The following is a 23,156-nucleotide window of genomic DNA, read 5'->3' as shown; positions in this document are numbered from 1 at the left end:
ATATGACAGAAAAAACCCCAAGATTTTAGGCTACTGCTGGGGAAGCAAAGTTGCCAGAAAGACTCAGCAGCTCTTTTTTCATTCTAAGAAAGCAGGAGAATGAGGGAAAAGAGCAGCTCAGTTCCAAACATACGTGAAAAATTCATGCTGCCTCCAACTCCTGTACAAACCTGACATTTTGACTTCACCTACAACTTTTTGCCACCTCCTATTCCCAACAGCAGCTGCTTAAGAAGAAAGCACAAAATGCAACAGGAAGAACAGAAGCAGCTACCAAATACTTTACCTTTCACTGCCTTAGTAATTGCTTTAAAGTTCAGTTTGGCCAATATCAACAAGTAATCAGAGAGACTTTGATTGAATCACCTGCCCCTAGTGAGGCATCAGCTTGACACAACCTGGCCCCAAAGACACCTAAAAACAGTGTAAGTAAGGGAACTTGTGATGCTTTCAGAAGAGGTGTAGCTAACAACAAACAAATGCCAAAGTGCTGCATGTGAGCTTCAGTGACAGTAACTGAGTCAGCCTAATGTCAACATCACAGAGAGTTACAGCACCAATAACAATACTCACATAATTATACTAATATGCTTCCCTATGGTGACTCCCTCCGTGAGCCTACAGATGGTGTGAAATAGTCTAAGCAAGGCATGAAGCTTTCATCAGGAGTTTTAATTCTGCAGTGGGTAGGGTTGTTAAAACACTAAGAGTTAAGAGGTGTAGAGTGTGCTCCTGGGCCTCTCTGATGAACACGTTGTATCCACCCTCAATTAGGTATGCCAGTGTTTATCTCAGCCTAAAACAAATAGGGTTTGGTTGGTTGAATGCAAATTTTTGTATATTAGAATTATTTTAATAATGATGAATATCCTGAGCTCTCCAATGATTTGATCCCCTTCCCCCGACCATAGGACATTACTTCTAATAGGCTCCAGTAAAAATACAAGTGGTAAATTGTCACAATTGCAGATCCGCTGGAAAAAAAAACAGGATTTTTGCAGCACAGTGCTGGTCTGTCCTGCCACTCAGACATGTAAGACTTGCATTAAAAAAAATAATAAAGTAAGGTCTTTCAAGGGAAAAATATACACAATAAGATGCATGGTGCCAAGATCTCCTTTTTCACTTTGCAAATGCTTTGGAGACAGTTTAGCACTTCACCGAGCCAAGTAATTTCTTAAAATGACTGGGCTCGGGTCTGAAAAACGTGCAGAGTCCTAAGAAAAAGTGTTCAGGTCTTATGACTCTGAGCCATCTGTGAGCTAAACATATAGGGACTATCTCAACTGATGAAGCTGAGAGCTCTGTTTTCACAATACGCTTTGAATCACCTTTAATCTGCCTATTAAGTGGGCACTAGCTATTTTGCAAATGCCCTGGTGGAAATGCCACGGGTGTGAAAAACAGCAGATGGTTAATGGGGGTGGAAAGCTATACAAATCGTTAGAGAGGCATGGAAAATTCACTGCTGGCTGTAAACCAGTCAGTAGACAAGGGCAGCTGTAAACAGCTAGGTGAAAGGAGACGGCTAGGGACATGTGGTAGCTGTTCCAGATTGACTGCTGCTATTTTCCTCTCTCAAAAAACAGCAGACAAGTGCTCAAAGAAGCACTTCTAATCCAAGAATTAACACCAGTGTGGTTTTCCATTGTGCTACAGTTTCCAGCCTTCAGCAGCACCTTAGATCTGATAATAACATAAAGAGTCTGGGGGCCAGTTAAAAAACAATATTAAGTTGTATGTGCATGACTGTTAAACCCCAGCCAAGTTTTCATCTGTAACTGACATACCAACATGCTGAGGGTACATAGAGCATAGACACAACATCAAGCCAAAAAGAGGCCAAGGCAGGAGAGAAAGGAAACTCAGCATGGTCCATCTTCCACTGTACTCCTAACGCAAGAAAGCCAAAACCCTCAGAGTGCAAACAAGTTGTGACACACAATTACATTATCAAAATCAAGGTAGGATTATTTTCCTATTTATCCCAACAATTTACAGTGCTTTGGGAAAGATGTTCTCAGACTAACCACCTCATAAGATCTCAAAATGACATTTCACGCTCAGTACTTTTGTGACATTCTTCCTACTATGGATTCTATCATCCCTGATTATATTTTATAAGGGAGCCTTCTCCCTCTTCTTTCAGCGTTCTGTTAGCAGCTGAAAGACTTGTAAGCTCCAATTCCACAAATACCACTGCAGCACTCTTGTATGCTGTGCCTGTCAAAATCAGCAGATGTCACACAGTATGTGTCAAACAGCATATCAAGAAGTAAAAGTAAAACTGATCTCTCTAAGAAACAACTTGGGCTAGAGTTGGAGTTATCATTTCCCCTCTCCACCCCTTCAGAAAGATGGCATTCATTTATCATAGAAACACATCTAGCATTTCAAAGCAGACATGAAGAACTCTAGAAGAGTATAAAGGAAGTGTAAATGCTTTTCAACTTTATTCTTGCTGGGAGGGTGGTGGCATCCTGACACGTCACATCATTCACTGAAGACAGACTGGGACTGTATCAGGCTCCTAATACCATAAATGCTGTCTGAGCTAAGTGTTACAGTAATCTTTGCTTGGCTGTAGTGTTCTGTTCAGCCTGCAAACACGGTATTCCCAATTTCAGGTACTTTGCTGCATCAAAACCAAAGTAACCAGCACTAACCAAAAGGGAAAGTAACCGGATGTGAATCACAGACACGAGCAACATGTCAGGCTGGTACTGCACAGTATTTGTACAAACCAGTCAAAAACAGATATTACAAATGGATGTGGAAAATAATAATAGTTACAAACACAATCAAATGCTTTTGATGGATCTCCCTGAAAAGAGAAAGTCTGTTCAGGAATAAATGCAATGGCTCCAAAAAAGAAGAAAATAAAATACTGATCCCAAAAAATCAACTTTTCCATTGGATAAATATATTTGAAATAGTTGTACAGTTCACAGTGGCATAAAGTGTTCTGATTGCTTGAGTGCTTGAAAATATCTCATCAGTAAAAAAATACCAGAGCTGGGGGAGGAAAACCCTCTCTCTGAATTCTGTGGGCAAATGCACAGGTTTTGGCAGACATCAGGTCATTGGATCCATGGGAAACCAACAGCATTGCAGGACTGCAGATCACAAGTCAGGGGATGGAGGATAGGAGGAATAGTAAGGCCCATTTTCCTGAAATGAGAATAGAATGAATAGTTGAACAAAAATCTTCTCCAACAGACCTATGGATGCTAATACAGAGAGAGAAATAAACAGGTACTCCTGACTGCTTCTTCCATGAGCACAGTGACCGCAATTCACCGAGGACAGAACTGTGTTGGTGATCAGGCAAAAACAGGCATTGGTTTTGCCTTTGTTTTAAACAAACAAAAAAACAACAGGTTAAAATTCAGCCACAACTATGATGCAAGGAAACCACAAACGCTAGGAGAGCCAGTCATTCAGTTCAAGACAAAGTTGCCTATGCAGCTGTGGCTGTTGCCTTATAGTTAGAGCACATCTTGGGATTGATTTGGGCAGTGCAAGCCATATTCATTCCACCATTTGGGTAGAGACCTGGAATGGGGAAGGAAAGAGGAAGAACCAATGCACTGGCAAGTCTCCCTACTAGATTTCCATTTTTCCTTGCTGCTTCCCCACTCACCCCTGCCATGTACTTGATACATGGCATAGATTTCAATGGATTAAAAACTGGTTGGCTGGTCACAGCCAAAGGGTTGTGATCAACAGTTCCGTGTCTGGGTGGAGGCTGGTCACAAGTGGTGTCCCCCAAGGCTCAGTCTTGGGACCAGTGCTCTTCAACATCTTTATCAATGACATAGGCGATGGCATCGAGTGCACCCTCAGCAAGTTCGCAGATGACACCAAGCTGAGCGGTGCAGTCGATACATTGGAAGGAAGGGAAGCCATCCAGAGGGACCTGGACAGGCTGGACAAGTGGGCCCACACGAACCTAATGAGGTTCAACAAGGCCAAATGCAAGGTGCTGCACTTGGGCTGGGGCAATCCTAGGTATTTATACAAACGGGGGGAAGAACTCCTTGAGAGCAGCCCTGTGGAGAAGGACTTGGGGGTCCTGGTGGACAAGAAGCTGGACATGAGCCAGCAGTGTGCGCTGGCAGCCCGGAAGGCCAACTGTATCCTAGGTTGCATTAAAAAAGGGGTGGCCAGCAGGGAGAGGGAGGTGATTGTCCCCCTCTACTCAGCTCTTGCGAGGCCCCATCTGGAGTACTGCATCCAGGCCTGGGGCCCCCAGCACAAGAAAGACACAAAGCTCTCGGAATGGGTCCAGAGGAGGGCCACCAAGATGATCAGAGGGCTGGAGCACCTCTCCTATGAAGAAATGTTGAGGGAACTAGGCTTGTTTAGCTTGGAGAAGAGAAGGCTCTGGGGCTGCCTCACTGTAGCCTTCCAGTACTTGAAGGAAGCATATAAACAGGAGGGGGTACAACTGTTTACATGGGTTGATGGTGGTAGGACAAGGGGGAATGGTTTTAAACTAAGACAGGGGAGACTGAGGTTAGATATTAGGAGGAAGTTTTTCACACAGAGGGTGGTGATGCCCTGGTAAAGGTTGCCCAAGGAGGTTGTGGATCCCCCGTCCCTGGAGGCATTCAAGGCCAGGCTGGATGTGGCTCTGGGCAGCCTGGTCTAGTGGTTGGCGACCCTGCACTGAGCAGGGGGGTTGAAACTAGATCTTTGAGGTCCTTTTCAACCCAACCATTCTATGATTCTATGAAAGAATCAAAGACTTATTATTATTATTATTTTTTTTAAACACAGTAGGTGTAAAATATATAGTACATTGTCATACATGTATCTTGTAGACAGGCTTTTAGAATGTCAAGCTACAGTTCTTCACTGAAGAAATGTAGTCTGTCTTACGCACGCAGAAGGCTGTAACTACTGGGAATCAAGTCTGCTTCTTGGTCAAGCCCACTCCTTGGGTTATGTACAAAATACAGAACAACCAGACTCTCTTTCCTTTCCTCATTCTTAAGATGTGGAAATCAAGCCCTATAAAGCTCTTACTGAGCAGAATGAGAGATATGCAATAAGTACACTTGGGAGCACAGACAGATACTTGCCATATGAAATCACTTACCCTGGCATCATACTCAAGAACAAAAGGAGGGAGATCAATCTGTTCTGGAGGTATGGCTGTGAATAACTGCTGAAGACTTTCCACATAGTGGATCTTGTCCTTTAGCCCTGAGACAGTAAAGGTAGTGAAAAACCATGTTGAGACCTGAAGATAAACCCCAAACAAAAACTAATTAAGATGGTGCTGTTTCGAAACCTTACCATTCAACATAATATTCAAAAACAGGCTTGAGTTCAACTTGAGGCACTGATATAATTGTAATAACACAACAAGGTCAGACAGTACACACTACTGTCTGCTAACGAGCTTTAGAGCTTTAAAGCTAGTGCTGTCCAACTCCATGCTAGCTCCAATTTAAGTCTCCTATTTCCTATTGTAGAAAACCACAGGGTTAAAGTATCAACTCTTTTCTTCCAGAAAACAGCATAACACAGATAAAATGCGCTGTCTCTTAGTTGGGTCATACTCTAAAGAGAAACTTATTACAATAGGGAATTTTTATTACAAGAGGAAGTCTCGTGTGGAAAAGCTGCAAGTAGTCTGCAAGAACTTCTATAAAAGTTTCTGATCTCCAGAAATGGCTTTTATGACCATTACAGAAAAACAAAATTGCTCATAATGAAAATGAAGATGAGGATTATGAATATTAATTTATGTGTTTCAATTTTAAAACATTCTAAATTCACAGCCAGTTACTAAATTTACGTAAACAATTTCTCTGGGTGAGGTTGTTCAATATCTACCTACTAATGCTTCGCTCATAACACACCAAACTCTAAAAAGCTTTATTTGGACAAATGGGGAGGTGAGAGAATTCACAAAAAATGCCCCAAAGAGCCCTTTATTTGCATGTAGACAGCTAGAGCAATAACAAGCAGAAGTACGTTTACATACAAGAGTACAGTGTAAAGTATTTTAAGGGTATCTTAATGTAAGTTGTCACTCAGCAACAACTGTGATAGCCTAAAAACCAAACATACAAAACACCCCCCCAAAAAAACAACTGGAAATGCATCCAATCCATTTTCCCTCATTCATGAAGGTAGACTTCCCATTCCAGAAGTTAGGAACACTTCTAGTTAGATGAAGAGACATATGTTACTGCTGCCAATTGTGTGATTTCATAGTAAAAACTGTTACTTTCCAAAACCACTACAATAGAATCAAGTTCCTCACAGATCAAAAAAATGCTCACATCATAGCATAAGCGAAAGGCAGAATTAACCTACAAAAACTGATTGTGTAGGGATGTATCCTGCTTCTACTTTCTCGTGTTTTTGAGAAACTGCTAAACCCTGCACACTGAAAACTGTGTGTTCTAGATAGGCAGTCAGCCTTGGAATATACATAATTTAAGACAGTTTCATATCTAGAAACCAAACAATTTTACTTGGCACCATGATGTACATTCAGAACAATGCTTTTTTTTTTAAAAAAAAAAACAAAACAGGAGTGTGCATTTCCAAGAGTCTCTTATCTCTTTTAGCACAGAAATAAACAACACAACTGTAAAAGACAGCAGCCACTCATTGTGCCAAGATTCAATACAGCTTTTTAGCACCCACCATCTCCACCAGGACTTTCTGCTGCATATCCTACATCATATTTCATATGCTGGCTGTCTCTGCAACAGCCAACAGCAATCCTTCTTGCCTTTCACTTAAAGAAAAGGCTTGGCAGGATGACACTGACACATCCTCTTTTATCTCCAGCTGTGCTGCTAGAACTGGGTACAAACCAATTAAATTTTCAGCAAATTAGAGAGCTCCGTCTCTCTCATCCTCCCTGCTTTCTGCCAGCTATCTGCTTGTCCTGTAGATCTGCCAAGTTCCATTGCTGGTCTCAAAGGGACAAAGAAAATGGCCAATGGACTGGTGAACACAACTTCCCATCCTCCAACACAAAACATTTTCCAATCAAATAGAGTTGCATAGGAAGAGAGGAAGGGGATAAAGTACTGCTCAGAACCTGGAACACTAGTACTTCCTAGCTTCAGTGTTTCCACTCAGATTTGTGACCTAAGTAATGCGGTTTGTCTGCTCCTTCATTTTCAGAAGCATCAGAGCTAGAAGCTCTAATTCTATCACTCACACCTCAGATATGCACAGGGGGGAACAAAATATTAATCCTGACAGAAAATGGAAAATACACTGTTGGGAGGCTGCAGTTTCATCTACATAAAAACACGAAGCTCCAAGACTTAGTGTCCCAGCTGTACATGCAAAGAAAGAATGGAATCTTCAGAAATTCAGCAGTTAAGGAAATTCCTGCTGAACATGTGGAAACACATTTTTTCAAGGCATATAGTTTTATCAAATTTTATCAGTGTCAGCAAAAAAGTAGAACAAATACATCTGATGTGAACGTGGGGGATCATATTTCTAACCTTTTAATAGGACAAAAAGTTTAGGAAGGGCTGCTGCCTGACAGTTAATGGGAAGTAGTCATACTGATGCAAAGTACAGAAGAAAGAGAGCGCCATCTTCTGTTGCCCCACGCAGGTCATAGCAAAGGATAGTATCTTAAGTTTGACCAGTTCAGTTTTTCATCTCCTAAAGGACTGACAAAATTTTTCAGTACTCCATATGACAAAAGCATTATTCCCACCTTCCTTTGCTACTCTACACTATGTAATCCTGACTAATATCATTGCTGCTCAACACATTTCTCTGTTAAGAATATACACAGCAAAACAGGACAAAGACAACTGCATTGCATTGGAGGCTGGAAGACTACAGCTAGATCAAAGGTAGAGATGAATTTCAAATTCTGGTCGTGAAGCCAGAAGATATTGTCCAATTTTGAAAGCCTCTATACAATTTTGTGTTCCTTACGCTACAGTCTTACATGCAACATGTAACATGCCAATATCCAAAATGGTTTTTTTTTTTTTTTCTTTTCTACTATATACCTCACCTTTGAACGAAATGTTGGGTGGACAAAATATAACGCCTTCAAATTCCTCTTGTACCTGGTTTAAAGAAAGAAAGAAGCTCTTTAAAAGTGACTTCTAATTATATTCACCGAGACAACAACTGTCAAAACATAGATCATTTTGCTTAAGTGCCTGTGGTGTAATTTTAAGAAGCTCTATCTTGTATAAGCAAGGGCACATACCAGGAGTAAATGTAAAGAGAAAAAACAGAATTATTATTTTTCATTATCATAGCCTGTCATATTTTACGTGGACAGTGAAAGTTATGGACAACTTATGACTGCCAGTGTTACCCAAGCCTCTTCCCTCGCAACTGGAAAATACTTCTAACAATGTCAGGCTCCAGAAGCTCCACTTCTGGAGAGACAATAAACCCCACACATTCATTTCTGTAACAGCTACAAATAAGAGATGGCAGAGGACAGCACTTCCTGATTTCAAATATAGTTCTGAGCTGAAAAGATTAAATATCCCTCTTCTTGCCTTTGTTGCTTAGGTCTTTTCCCCAGCACAACAACTGAACGGGAAAATAGATAAAAGGAATGACAAACATTTGCACAGCACAGAAGGGTTATTCTCTTATTGACACTCACTTGGCATCAACAACATCATAGAGTTTCTTCAAGAAATTAGAATCTAGTTGATTGTAATCATTTGTTAGCGTATGGAAATACACTAGGACATATTCCTTAACTGCAATATGATCCATGACGTGGATGAAATACAGAAGAGCCTGAGATGGAAAAAAAGATGGAACTTATTATGTTGCAAATAATTCTTTCACAGTTGCATTATATTTTGATATGCTTCTTTGAATTCATTCACAGATCAGGAATTACGAAACTGGGTGGCATTCTGTGTGAGTTACAAAAGCAAGGTGGATATTCCAAGTCTTTAACTTGACTACAGTCATTTGGATGACTTCACAGACGGAGATAAATTCTTGCTGTTTTCATGAAAAACTATTTTGACTTGTTACATTAAACTTTCTGTGTTTTCCAGTTACAGAAGCAGGACGAGTCTCTTTGAGAAGAAAATTGAGACCATGTAAGGCATGTTTCTCTGAACACAGTCCAGTTCCTCCTCTAGAAAAGCCATCCCAAAATATACAAAATTATATAGGGGAAGAAGTTGCTTTCTTTTTAGGGGCAAGCACTGATCTATACTCTGTCTGGCAACCAGCCATAGAACCCTAGAGAATGACATGAAGCTGCAACAGGGGAGGTTCAAGCTGGATATCAGGAAAAGGTTCTTTACTGAGAGAGTGGTCAATCACAGGAATAGGCTCTCCAGGGAAGTAAGTGGTCATGGCAGTGAGCTTGCCAGAGTTCAAGAAGCCTCTGGATGATGCTCTCAGACATAATGTCTGATTTTTGGGTAGTCCTGTGTGGAGCCAGGAGTTGGACTTGATGATCCTTCTGGGTCCCTTCCAACTTGGAACATTCTATGATTCTTTTAAGCTGTCTACACGTAACACTTCTAGTACTAACTCCAAGATACTCTTAGAATCTGACTCTCAGATCCTGAACATTCACATTCAACCTGCACAACTCTAGTTTTACAAAGTCTTACTTTTTCCATGTCTATCAATGTTACGGGGATATTTCTTCCAACAACTACCATCACTGTGCGACCGCAGTTATCCACACCTAGAAGAAAAAAATAACACGATGAAACATCTCCCAGTCATGTCAGGTTCCTGAGTTGGTCCTTTTTTAAACCAGGAAAACACAACTCAGAATTTTTGCAGTGCATCTGGTTTCTATCTCAGAAATCAGAGAAAGTACACTAGAGTTACTCCTCACAATGCCAGTAGCTATTCTGGTCCAGAAAAGGCAGTTGCATCATATTCTAGAAACTTAAGTATCAAAGAATATAATTTTACATCAGTTGTGCACACCACGTTTACCTAAATCAAGAAATGACAGTCCACAACATGCCTTGTCTAAGCCAAAATAATTAAAAATTACAACAACAAAGCAGAAGCTATCACACAGCCTTGGTATTTGTACAAAGATGATGGTAAACATCTGGAGTTTCAAGAGGCCAAAGTGCTGAGTAGACTTTCTCTGCAGAGTCACTGGCTACGTAGTCACAGCTATGATTTTAAAAGCTTGACTACTTGCTTCTTTCTGTCACAATGCAAAGCAGTAATAAGCCACTGGTACCAGCAAGTTTTACCTTCGAACGCAACACTACCTAAAGAAGAAAAGGAATGAAAAGGGACTTCTGCTTCCCTTACTGCAAGGATCTAGCAGCTAATACCTTCCACTAAACCCGTCAGGATGTTGATTCTCTCCCTAACTTCCCTATCTACCAAGCTCAAGGTTGTGAGATGTACTTCTCAGGTTACTACGCCACTAGTGCTATAAGGAAGATACAGGGAAGAGCAACTCAAATCCAAACTGCGGGAAAAGGAACAAGACACTTTCTTCAAGAAAACTGCATCAAAAGGTGCTTCGGTTCCTGCTTATTCTCTGCACTAGTCACTTGAATGCAACTTTCATTTCTCTGCAACAAAGAGTGGAGGTTGTTCAGACCAAACAATGAATTACCTCACACAGAGCACCTTATACATTGGCTTAATCTAACAGTACTTTATCTAATGGTACTAATTACATCAAAAACTGCTAGCAAGAAAGCTCTTGGGCATCAGAAAGCATAACTGGAACTCTCTATAATTGTTGCTAAACTAGCCACAGAATATTACTTTTTTTTTTGTTCTAATTCCCATTCCCACTGAGTTCATTCTTCCTTTCAGAATATTACTGGTTACACTCTCCATATACTTGCACGTTCTGAATTTACCTTCAGCCTGTTAAAGAGAAGCTTTTTGGGAGTTTACCACACAGTCTTCTAAAGTCAATCAAGAGAGACCACCTGCTTTACTACAGAGGTGCTGGCCTAGCTTGATGATATGATATGTTGTACTCAAACACAAAATAAAAATGTAATGTTTTCTATTTTTATTCTAAGGCAATATACATCAGTCATCAGTACCCTGAACTTACCTGTCTGGTACAAGGCTTTAAGGGAAGCAATATCAGAGAGGTCTTCAGCTCTTGCTTGACACAGCCAGCGATTGTAACTAGAAAGATAAAGACATCTGGTCAGATCTAGTCCCCCTTCGGCATTAAAAGCCTGAAGCAGTATACAGAGGGAAGGGTAAAACAAACTCAGTGAGTGATCTCTCTCTAACGTGGATCTCTGAACAACAGAGCTCCTTTCAAATTGCTAAAGAAGTGTTGGGGAGGGAAAAAAAAAAAAGCGCTCACTGACTCATCTAATGAGTTTTACTGGGGCACTGAATATGCAACATCTAGTAGCTACTGGTGACTTTGCATGTGGGCTGAAAACATTTCAAAATTTTCCACTGAAACACCTCAGTGCCAGCATTTTGCAATCAGAAATATTCTTAAGCTCAACTTCTAGACTTCTTAAGTATCCAGCAACCAGAGTCATATGTGGGTATTACTTCAGTTTTTGAATGGTGAACGATTTGACTAGGCATGGCAAACATCATTCTTCAAGAGTCTCTAGTATTGGATTGACTCCTTGGAAAATGGTCAAGTAAGCTAAGGTTAATGGCAGAAGAGAAAGAAAATAAAAAAAACAAGAAGAGGAAAAAGCTGCAGTATCCATTTACGTATCTTTCTACTTTCAGACAAAGAGGTAAATTACTGTTAGCTGTCCAGAGCCTCAGAAGCAAGCAGGCGATACTAAAGCCAGTTACCTCACCACACAGAGTGGTGAAAAAAACCAGTGACATCATGTGGCAAAAGGACAAGCCAGTTGTTCCAATGCACTGGGCATGCCAGTGGATTCAATGGCTTTCCTTTTCCTTTTGCTACCCATTCCCTTCAGGACAAAGAAGCTGCTATTGAGACGGAGGGTGAAACCAGACTTAACAGGTAATGAAATCAACACAGAGGTTGGTCCTCTGAAAAACTAGCTAACCCAAAACATTCATGCAGACAAGGGAATTCTCACTTCCTCTGGTGCTGTTTTTGCAGTGCTGCCTCTGACAGCTGTCCCTGAAGGATGAGGCGTCTCTGTTTATCAACATCTCCCTCCATGCGGGCAAAAGCATGGGAACCAATGAAAGACAAATCTGCCTCCAGCCCCTCTTCATCTGAAGCATCTGCAGTAGAAACAAAGGTAGCATAAAATGTTCAAGCTGCGTACAAAACAGCAGTGCTGCTGCTGAATTGCTGTATTTCAGTGGGCCAACCCATTCATCATGATACACAAATAACACAATGTACCATGATTATACCACATACTTGAGAACTACAGACTTAAGGTTAAGATGTTGGTTTGTCTGTAAAATAACTTTGCAGGTCCTAGTTATCCCCTTGTAACAAAGGGATGACAGTTAACTCTCTCAGGAGGACTCCAAAATAAGGTCTGGAGAGAGTGATTTGGAGTTTACAATTGCAATTTACAAAAAAAGGAAAAGGAAGCATGCAGAGGGACATGTGCTGCAGTTTTATTCTGTTGAGAAGCTGTACTGCAGAAAAGGCTCACTTCTTCCTTTCATATTGATACTGCTATAACAGAGGCTGTAGACGAGTTGATAACCTGCGTTTCGTTACCTACTACCCGGCTGTGAGATGAAGTACAACAGCACAGGCTCACTTGCTGCTAACAGTAAGAGAATGCTCCACTGAACTTGACATCATCAAGGAAAACTGTTGAGGCTTTTGGTACTGCCTCTCTGGGCAATCTGGATAAGAACTGAGTTTCATAGCTCTAGTGTGACATGCTATACTAACAATGGGAAAAGTGCACAAGATTCCACTACGTGTATTTGCCCCCATATATGCAAAACCAAACATTTCATAAGTTGTTAGCCAGTGGTTGAATGTCTCACAGCTATCAGCCAAAGGAGCAAACATCACTAGCCAGAGGTTTAGGCAGAGGGGGGAAGAGGAAAAAAACCAAAAAACAACAAAAAAAAAAACCACAAAAAAAACCCAAGAAACTGTAATCTGAACAGCAGGAGTTGCTACATCACATATCATACCATGAACAGGAAATCTAAATTAACTAGTATTCTTGTTGCATACTCAGCCTTATTGCTACCAGCCACGCAAAACCAGAAAACCTTCGAAACTCACTCCAAATTCTCTGCTTTTCATGGCTTAAGGCCTCGCTTGAAGTGCAAACCTTTCACAGGACTACTTAATGGGGAAGGCAGAACATATAGCCATGCCCGTTCACATTGTTTTGACATCCATCTCTCAACATCTCAGTCTTGAAACTTAGGCAACCTCCTTACAACTTACTTATTTCACTAAGCTTTTGACAACCATTTCTCAAACAACGATATCTGGATTTATTTAGTTCCTCTACCTTTTAGCAAGTTTCTGCTAAAAATTAAGCACCTTCTAGTTTGATGCACGTGCAGTGTCAACAAAATCAGATCAAGCTGCAGACAGTGTTTCAATATGTAGTGTGCAATAGTCCATTATTTCAGTCAAGGACTGGTACAATTCTGAAGGGGAAAAACAAAGTCCTAACCAACTCAGAAGAAAATCTGCAGAAGGAATGAACACCCTATCTCTCCCTCCAAAAAAAATAAGACAAAACAACAGCTTTACCACATCCTCCAGCCACTCTCTACAGCGAGGCAGAAAGCAGAAGTTGCTGCTGTGGAACATGCAGAGCTTACAAGGCAGCTTGACAATTCTCTTCATCATAGAATTTCTTCCCACACCACCTCACCCAAGACATTTATTTGCTATGTATGCACTTTTCCTATTTTTCCTGACTTTCACATAGAGATCCTTATTCCAAAGTTCAGTTAAAAGCTCACCATCTGGAATGCCCGGCTTTTCAGTAATCCTGATCTGCCGCTCTGGTACTACAGGCTCCCCTTCTGCATTACCAATATCTGCAGGGAGGTAAGGCAAGGATTGAATCTCTTCTTCCAGAGATCTTGGAAAATACAGAGGCATCAACTTCTGGTAGGTGGCCTACAAATAAGAAAAACGCATGAAGGTTCACCATGCATCCTTGCTCTTCAGATATTTAACACCTGCCCTTGTAGCAGGGATCTTCTCTGAGGTCTGAAGGCAAAGCACTGCTTCCCTGGATGGCTTCCTTTGGGCTGCTACTTGGCAACAGAAGCAGATAGCCTTTATCAAGGTTAATTTTTTTTTTTTTTGCCACGCTGGGAAGTGACTCTGAGAAGATCCTGCTTTAAAGTCATGAACTCAGGTAGAAAGTAGATAATTCAGTTTTGTAATGATTTACATGGTTGACAGACTTAAGCAAAGGATACATAGTTTAAATACATCGCTACACCCTCTTTATTAAGTTATTTATTCTCCTTATCCAGAGGAAACATAATATGAACAGTGTTGGTATTCTCCACAGGAACAACCATTAGCAAATCTGATATATATCGAGAAATCAATATTCAAACTATTAGCACCTGTCTGAAAACAAGCTATTAAATATCAAGCCTGTTATTTCAACAAGCCAGCAAGCAACATTTAAGGTGTTTCTATGTGATTTGTGGGTGTGTTATACTGGAAATCAGGGCTATCTTCTAAAAGCACAAGACAAAAACACTGTATAAGGAGCAAGCCTTGCACGAGAAATCTGTGTTCTAGCTGGTGGAAAACATCAGCACAAGTGTATACTATAAACTCTAATACTGACTCCTGTTCACAGCTCAGGAACAGGCAAGCCAAGAATAGAAAGACTGAACATGGTTACTTCTAGAAATATAAGCAGTACTGGAAAAGATGCTATGCTGGTAGGAGACAGAAGGATGCTATGCAACCAAAAGTCTAAGTGAGACAAGATGATTTGTAGGGGGAGTCCAAATCCAACTTTACAGTGTGGGAGTTGATACTGCTGCAGAGAAGATCAATATGGCTATGAATTTTGATGGAATGAACATCAAGACAATACCTCTTCAAGCTCAGAGACTGCAAACACAACCTTCTCTAGAGTCTCCCCATGAATCTCCAGGAACCTTCTAACTGTGCCTGCAAGGAAGAACAAATGTAGTTAGAAGAACATGAGAAATTTACACACATGACCACAAGCAAGGGAATCAGTGGAGTGCAGAACAGAGAGAGACATCTTTCCTATTATACAAAGTAGCTCCATGGGTAGCTCACAAGCATGGAGTAAGTGGTGGTTTAACAAGAAATGGGTTGTTGGGCATACTGCAAGTTCCACCTTCATTCTCTCCTGCTTCTCACTCTAGAAATGGATAAGAAAATTAAAGAGTCTCTCTGTGATTTTGGCACACCTTACTAGGTGCACCTCAATCTGTTGAACAGGAACTTAGCACCCTGCAAAAACCAAGCCAAATCCTTCCTTTACTGAGTCCTATGCAAGTTGCCAAAACCAGACATTCCTAGAACAAGTTACGGTCCCCTCAGTTATAAATGAAACAGCTTGATAGCAAGCCATATAGAAGTTGGTATAAAGCAGAGAAAAAAACACACAAAAACTCAAGGGTCAGCTATGCTAAAGCAGCATACAAAAGTTATAAGTGGAATGCAGAGAGAAGGAGCAGGCCAACAGAAATCAAGAAGTCAGAAGTAAGAACTAAGCAAATGCACAATATTCTTCTCAAAGAATGGAAAATGCATAAAGTAATTTCAGCCTAGGATTTTTTTTTTTCCATTTGTGTCTAGTAACCTTCATTTTCTAATTTGATATTGATATTCTTGAACCCAAACTTGAATTTTTTTTTATCTACAATGCTTTTTTGTAGTAAGTTCCATACAACAAATGATGTAATTATAAAATAAACAAACCATTACTTCTTGTTTTTTTCTCAACCTGGTTCATACTAGCATTATTTTATAGTTCCTAGTTCTCAGTTTGAGAGACAGCAAACACTGATTCCCATTCATTATTTTCATTCCACTTGTGAGCTTATAGAAAACCATCATACACCCTTCAATTTCAGTGTATTGCAGACTGACGACGACCCTACTCAGCTGTTCCTTGCCTTTGCCTATCCTTGTTGACCTTCTTTGAACTTCTAGATTTTCTTGAACATGCAGCTTTAGAGGTGGATAAACCACACATTTCTTTGTGTGCATAACATTCTTTGTTTTATTCTGTCTTGCTTAGCTTGTTCCTTTGAACTCCATTAAGCTGATGACTTCAGGAAACCACTACAATCTCAAGATTTTGCTCTCTAGCACTAGCCCATTGTGTGAGGCAGAACCATACAGATGAGACAGTGGGGTAAAAATATCACTTCACATCTGAATATGCTGACAATACCAAAACAGCAGTTTGAATTCAATCTGTTGCTTGAGGCCCATATATAGTTATTACAGTCAAGGTCTCACCTTTTCTGTCCTGAGCAATTTCTTATTACCAGCAAGCTCTCTCATCTCACTCTGCAGCATCTTTTCCAGCTTGCTAGTAAATATATTGAACAGTGAAAGTTCCAACTAGAATTCCCACAGATGCTTAGAGAGAAAGATCATTTGTTTTTATCCTCCATTTCTATTCACCCATGCAAAGCTTGCCTCTTTATATCCTCCTCTAACACATCACAGTCCCCTAAAAAAGAAGTTTCCTTGTAGCAATGTCAGTCTACAGAGATGAGCAATCTGTGAATACTACCACTGAGTTTATGTCACTTTCCGACAGACTTACGCAGCGCTATGTGGGTTGCATCTTCCAAGGGGTAGCATCTTTTCAAAGAGTTAATGACACAAAATCCTACGGAGCACATTGCCTGTTCCCTGAAATCCAGAAAGAGAAATAAATGAACAGAAGCATCATCTGAGGTCAGATGAGACCAAAGTTTTACCAGTCTAGTAGATAACACCGGTATTTATCTCCTGCCTCTGTGTAGTAGCAACACTCCTTTAGGTTTGCTCAGAAGGATTTTTTCCTGGGAAGATGCATACCTACCATCATTAAGCAGAAACAGAGAACCATTAATGATTCCACACCATTTTCCCTTCTGTTTGTCCTCAGAATTTCTCCTTTTACCTCAGCTACACTGTTTCTGCATTTTCTCACATCCTGAATGAAGTTTTTCCCTCAGCCTCCCTGTAATCTTTTCCAAAATACTTTCCTTCCTGCATAGATTGACAGTGAGGGAAAGGAAGGGGAAAAAAGAGACAACATAATCAGTGCTCTTTACTGCAAATACTCTATTCCCTAGTCTGACCTACCTTTTTTTTTTTTTTGTCAGTGGTCCAGTCTCTGACTGAAATGACTTACTTGGTTGTAGCTATGATTAGACAATCATTGGCATGGAGTGACATATACATTAAGAAAAGCAAGAACAGGAAAGTGCCACATTATTAGAAAAGGAAAGCAAAGGTGTTGCTAACAGTCAGAAGAATTTGAACTAGCTCAGAGTTGGTAGACAGTAATTCCATGAATGGAAAAAGTTACTCCAGAGAATAGGAGGACTAAAAGGCACTCAGAAATCAGTAAGCAGAATTATCAACATTTCTTCACTCTTTATAAGATGTTCCAATCCAGATCTGACTTTGCTCATCAATTCTAAGGCAAAAACAAGCAAACAAAACCCCAGTAACTGATACATACTAGAAACCTTAGCTGTAATCTGAATTACAAAACAGTTACTACTGCACTGTAAAACACAGCTGTCTTGGAAGAACTGATCTTCCCAACCCTACAGAAACATGAAGTATATTTTCTGACACTGCTCTTGTTCAAGATTTATCTATTTGTAATAATGATGGCTTACATTGGAGAAGAACAGAACACAGAAAAGAACACAGGAAAGTAGAAACCATAAAGGTGAAAAAAACTGTTAGCTAAGAGGAAGCAGAAAACACCAGAGATGAAAGAGAGGAAGAACTGCAAACTCACCTGCAGCAAATATTGATTTAGAAATAACCTTGCACCTGACACAGAATTGCATTTACAGTATGAAGGCAGAGAGGCCAAATACACAAATTGTTGCAGCAGTCAGGTCTGCCTGTGGGTATGTTCATGTGGCTACACAAAGACACAAGAAGCTGCTGCCTGACCAAACTCTTTTAAAGCTTTTTTTGCAGCATGGAGCCCAGCACAGTTATTTATGCTCCTTCTCCTCAGAATGGAGGAACACTGCACAGCTCTAACTACAGTGTTTCAAGACTTGAACCACTTCAGATCTCCATGCAGACCATAGCATCAAGGGGAAGAAGATGCGCCACGGGTGGCTGTTGCTGTATGCTTACTTTGCAAGTTGCAGGACATTCCGGTAACAGCTGTACAGAGAACTCTCGGCTGCTGTACGGTAACGACTCTTGTATTTGGGTCCAACTGTGTGAATGATGAAGCGTGCAGCCAAATTAAATCCTTTGGTGAGTTTAGCCTCTCCTGTCCTGCATCCTGGGAAAAGAAAAAATAACAAACAAGCATTTGCACCAATGTCACGAAAATAAGGTCAAAAGCATTCAAGCTCTTGACTTCCTCCACAATCAGACAAGTTTTACCTTCATACGTAAAAATCTGTATTTTGGCTATCAAATACTAAGGATAGCACTCTCTCTCTCAAAGCAACTGCTTAAAACTACCTAGTCATGGTGAATATGTAAGAGCTGTGCTAATTCTTCCTGATTTTCAAAAATACACATATAAAGACAAACTATGAATTGCTTGAAGTGCTGTCTTGAGTGCTTACTGTGCTACATACAGAACACTGATACACAAACATCCTTCTGAATTTAACTATTTGGATTTCGGAGACTGCTTTAAGGAGTTTTGCAGTCTCTTCATCCAAAATAAAACTCAGTAGCTGCTGTCAAACCTACCTGAAAACAGAAAGAGACTGAGCACACATTTCACCTGCACTCCCAGAACAAGGTTACATTCATTGTTTTGCAAATTGCTTAGTGTCCACAAGGCAAAAGTATGATTCTCAAGGTGATCACACCTTTCCTGACAGACCAGAAGTATAGCCCAAAGGCAACCAAACTCAAACAACACATTTAATTGCTCCATTTCCAGCACCCTCCAGTTACATATTCTAGGACCATTTACTGCATGCTGCATACACCTTTACCTCACTTTGGTTCACATTGCTCTTTGGCTAGTCTTTTTAAGTTACTCGTATTTAATTCCTGCAGTTTTTCCATCAGGAGGTCAGTTTGTCAGAATCCTCAATGACATCCACAGGCCCTTCTTCTTTATTCACTACGTCAAGACATTTTGGATCCAAAAAAAGAAATCCAGGAACAGCTATGGTGTTTGAAGCCTGTTTTTCCTTTACGAAAGGCACCTGGAAGAACAGTCTGCTAACTCTCCCCCCTTCTTCATCTAAGTCGCTTCACATGAAATCAAGTCTACGGCAGTCGTGAACAGATGAAGTAGTACTTCCAGTCCTCTTTCCCAGCCCTCAAGGAGGAGCATTTCCCACCTTCTTTCTTTTGCTTGTACAGCTGCACTGAGACACTTACTTTCAGATCCAGCTGAAAAAGAATCTTTTCACTGAACTAGCTTTTAACCTGATCTTATAGATTGCTATTGCCCATGAAAAGGAATGAAATATGAACAAGTGGCTAGGACAACCCTTCTTGTAGGGGAACTGCTGTAGCTTGGCTCAAGTTAATTATGAAGCTTCATGCCGAACAGAAATCTTACTTTTTTTCCCACTCCACTGTATTTGTTATGGTGCTCAGGCTGTTTCACAGCATATATAAAAGCATATTTTATGGCAAGATACGTTTCAGACTGAGAATCTTACTCAAGACTTAAAGCATGCCTTCATAATGGCAACGACACATTTCCTTTAAGCCAACACCTTGTAAACTTTTTGATCTTATAAATCATGTCATTATTTCTATAGAAGTCCACTTTGTTTCTTCTGGATTAAGAAGGAAGAATATAATGGCATACTAAGCAAATACTATGAACTGCTGCACATCCTCTGAAATGCTTCAACTCAGGAGTGCAATTACATACATTCAAGGTGGGAAAATCCGTAGATAAAACCAAAACATGAAATGTATCAGATATCAAGCTATTTTCTCCTGTGAAGACAAGTTGAGGGAGTAATTGTTCATCCTGGAGAAAAGAAAGTTCCAGGGAAACCTTACAGGAGCATTTCAGTACCTAAAGAGGCCTATTAGAAAGCTGGAGAGAGATTCTATCAAGGAGTATAGTGACCGGACAAAGGGTTAATTCACTTTAAACTAAGAAAGGGAAGATTGTGGTTAGTTGTTATGATAAAATTCTTCACTATGAGGGTGATGAGGCACTGGAACAGGCTGCCTAGAGAAGCCAGCCCTGGAGGTGTTCAAGACCAGATGGGTCTTTGGGTGGCCTGGTCTACTGGGAGATGTCCCTGCTCACGGGAGGAGGATAGAATCAGTTCATCTTTAAGGTCCCTTCCAGCTCAAAATATTTTGTGATTCTATTCCTTCTTTTTGGTCCATTCAAGTCACACAAACTCAAAGGAGCAACCCAAGACCTGCAATAAAAATCGTTTTAAGTATTTTCTCTTTTAGAAAAAAAATGAAGCAAGTTTGAGGCATAGCTCTGAACTCAGTAGGGAAACTAATACATTCAGACAACTAGATGCAGAATCAGTAATTTCTAACTATACTTACGTCACACTTAGTGCTTCCCAATGCTTTCTATGTAGAGAGCTCTACACAATTTCTAAAACTTAATTAAACAGCGAGTATTATTCCTGTTTAAAGATATGGGGTGAGGTAAGCCAGTAGAGTGACCTTCACAAGGTCAAGGTTTGTGGCAAAACTGGGAACCAAGTTGAAATCTTATTGTTTACTGGCTGATATTTTAAACATTACAGCAGCCTCTTGTACTTCGGAATGTTGGAGTCCTCCATATAAAGCATGCAGTGGAGAAAAAGCCTCACTGGATTTGGAAGATTACTAGGATTTGCTATTACAGAAGGTCATTATTAAACTGCAACAAGTATGTGTTGATAGGCAAGCGTATATCAATAGCAGTTCATACGTGAGCCTGAGCCCTTGGCTACAGTATTTCTTTGTTAATTGAAACCGCACTGTTCCCAGGAACACAGAAATTAGCTGAGCCTTAAAGAAGCACAATTCTTCAGAAGTCAGCATGTCACATGCTTTAAAAATCATTATTTTCCTTGGACTATATGAAATATAGAGATGTATATAGAGCATTAGGAAAAACTGAGCTGAAAATCATCACTACATTCATTCTATAGCTTTAGACTAATACCCATACATTTTCACTTTTCACCAAGAACAATCTCCTATGCAAAAAAAAAAAAAAAAAAGAAAAGAAAAAACAGGGAAAGGAGCACAAAAAGGAAGTTGAGTTGATGAATGATTAACTGGTTTCTTATCTAAGGTCCCTTCTGTTTCTGCTACTGTTAAACTCATATTAATGAGTCCATAAAAGTCAAAGCTGTAACCCAGCTTCTCTTTCTTCCCCCACACAACATGCCAGGATACTGTCAGAAAAGAACCAATTTCTGAAAGGATCCCATCCCAAGACTGAAGGAAAACTATCACAAATAGAGACATACATCTGTAGAACGCATTAAAGAGAGAAGACACTGTCACCACAGGAGTGGAGGATCTAAACTGCATATAGTTCAGGATGGCAAAAGGAATTTAAGGAACTAAGCCCAATTTTTAGAGAGAACTTTCCACAGAGCTGAAAGACCTCGGATTTTAAGGACTCTTTGAAACCTTGCCCCTCCCCATCCCACCTCACAATGAACTGAAAGAAGCCCAAGTTTATTTTAGAAGAGTGAACATATGTAGCAGGATCCTAACTAACATCTGCTGTCCTTTAACAGCTGAACAAGCTCAATAAGCAGAATAGGATGTCTATTCTATTGCAATTTAAACTACTGAGAGCTTGTATTAGAAATAGTATGCTCCTTCTATCTATTTTGTTACTACATGCTATCCAAGAGAGTAACCAGTACTACTCAGGAATCAGTCTGGTCTCAAAATTCAGCTCAGTACCATAGTTAAAAGTAACCTTAATTTTAACTGCAAGCTGTATCAGACTCTGGTATGACCTTGGATAACTATAACCTCTTAATTCCTCATACAAAACAAAACCAAAACTGAAATACTCATTTTCATCTAATAGGCATTGAGAATAAATTACTTCCTGAAAGACAGGCTGAGAAAGGATACACTGTCTGTATTGGAACCCACTTAACTCCTGCAATGGCAAACTTGAATTTCATTCTTCCACTCACCAAGCAGATACACATTGAGCAGTGTAAGAGCAAAACCTGAAGCTACTTAGGACAGGTCCCTACAGTAAAAGCTCAGATGAGCTAACCATACTAAGTGGCTTCAAATAACAACAGGAATTCTTGTAACACAAACAAAGTACGTGCTCAGCAACTTGCACACCTGTGAAAGGTTTTCAGTGATCTGTAATCTGAATGACAAAAGTGGAGGAAGTGTATGCGAGTCTATCTTCCTCTCTTTATTTCACCTTAAGAACAGACATCAGGGAAAAAAAGAAAAAACTGCATCTTGATTTGAGTTCATGCCCAAATACTGATACTTCAAACTATGCAAGGACAGCAGATTTCAGAAGGAAAGCCATCTCCTGCTACTTACCCTTGAGCTTCTGAAGTTCATCCTTCAGGTCAGGCCCAGCATGCATGAAAATACTTTCAGATACTGGATTCTTATCAGTGAGAGACTCATTACTGGTATTCACTATGGCTGTGCAGTTCAGTAACGCTACGTCTCCTTTCCTGAGGAAACAGTTTATTGCAGGTTAAATGTCAGATTAAGCAGCATATTCTCAAATGAGCATTTCCTTACTTGTCTGTGTTACGTTAATGCATTAGCAGTATCTCAGCTCCTGTAGAGCGTAGTGTACCCTGGCATGCTCACTGTGCAGAATCATCCTTTGTCACTGATAAAGACTGATTGCTCACGACCCTTCGTTTCCTTGAAAATTCTTCACCTTAACAGTAACTGAGGGATAATATGCAAAAAACGCAGTGTTGTAGTTGTGTGTAGGGTGGTTTAGTTAGCAGAACATACAAAGCAGCATGGAATGTAACGTATTCCAAAACGGGATGTATTCTCTCGTATCTTAGAGATGACAGTCTGCATGGTATATTATTTCCAAAATATCAACTAATATTTCAATGCACTATTTTTTGATGGTCTGCAG

At 40.2% G+C, this 23,156-nt stretch overlaps 1 protein-coding gene across 3 annotated transcripts in view; it reads right to left on the bottom strand.

Annotated features, from left to right (window-relative positions):
• The window catches only part of GDAP2 (ganglioside induced differentiation associated protein 2), a 23,316-nt gene continuing 2,587 nt past the window's right edge, over positions 2,428 to 23,156 (bottom strand). For 2 of the 3 annotated variants that reach the window (XM_021397066.1, XM_021397069.1), the window contains exons 3-14: positions 22,589 to 22,728; positions 18,233 to 18,386; positions 16,683 to 16,771; positions 14,964 to 15,040; positions 13,858 to 14,017; positions 12,030 to 12,180; positions 11,051 to 11,127; positions 9,612 to 9,688; positions 8,633 to 8,772; positions 8,021 to 8,075; positions 5,105 to 5,248; positions 2,428 to 3,171 (exon numbers count right to left, since the gene is read on the bottom strand). In XM_021397066.1, the coding sequence (XP_021252741.1) occupies positions 3,124 to 3,171; positions 5,105 to 5,248; positions 8,021 to 8,075; positions 8,633 to 8,772; positions 9,612 to 9,688; positions 11,051 to 11,127; positions 12,030 to 12,180; positions 13,858 to 14,017; positions 14,964 to 15,040; positions 16,683 to 16,771; positions 18,233 to 18,386; positions 22,589 to 22,728 (1,312 nt within the window). In that variant the 3' untranslated portion in view covers positions 2,428 to 3,123. The remainder of the gene's footprint in view (positions 3,172 to 5,104; positions 5,249 to 8,020; positions 8,076 to 8,632; positions 8,773 to 9,611; positions 9,689 to 11,050; positions 11,128 to 12,029; positions 12,181 to 13,857; positions 14,018 to 14,963; positions 15,041 to 16,682; positions 16,772 to 18,232; positions 18,387 to 22,588; positions 22,729 to 23,156) is intronic. The other variant, XR_002438781.1, reaches the window with a different exon arrangement.

Source organism: Numida meleagris, chromosome 1 (genome assembly GCF_002078875.1).
Source record: "Numida meleagris isolate 19003 breed g44 Domestic line chromosome 1, NumMel1.0, whole genome shotgun sequence".
NCBI lineage: Eukaryota > Metazoa > Chordata > Aves > Galliformes > Numididae > Numida > Numida meleagris.
The sequence above is the reverse complement of the archived record's forward strand: the minus strand, read 5'-3'. Positions and strand labels throughout refer to the sequence as shown.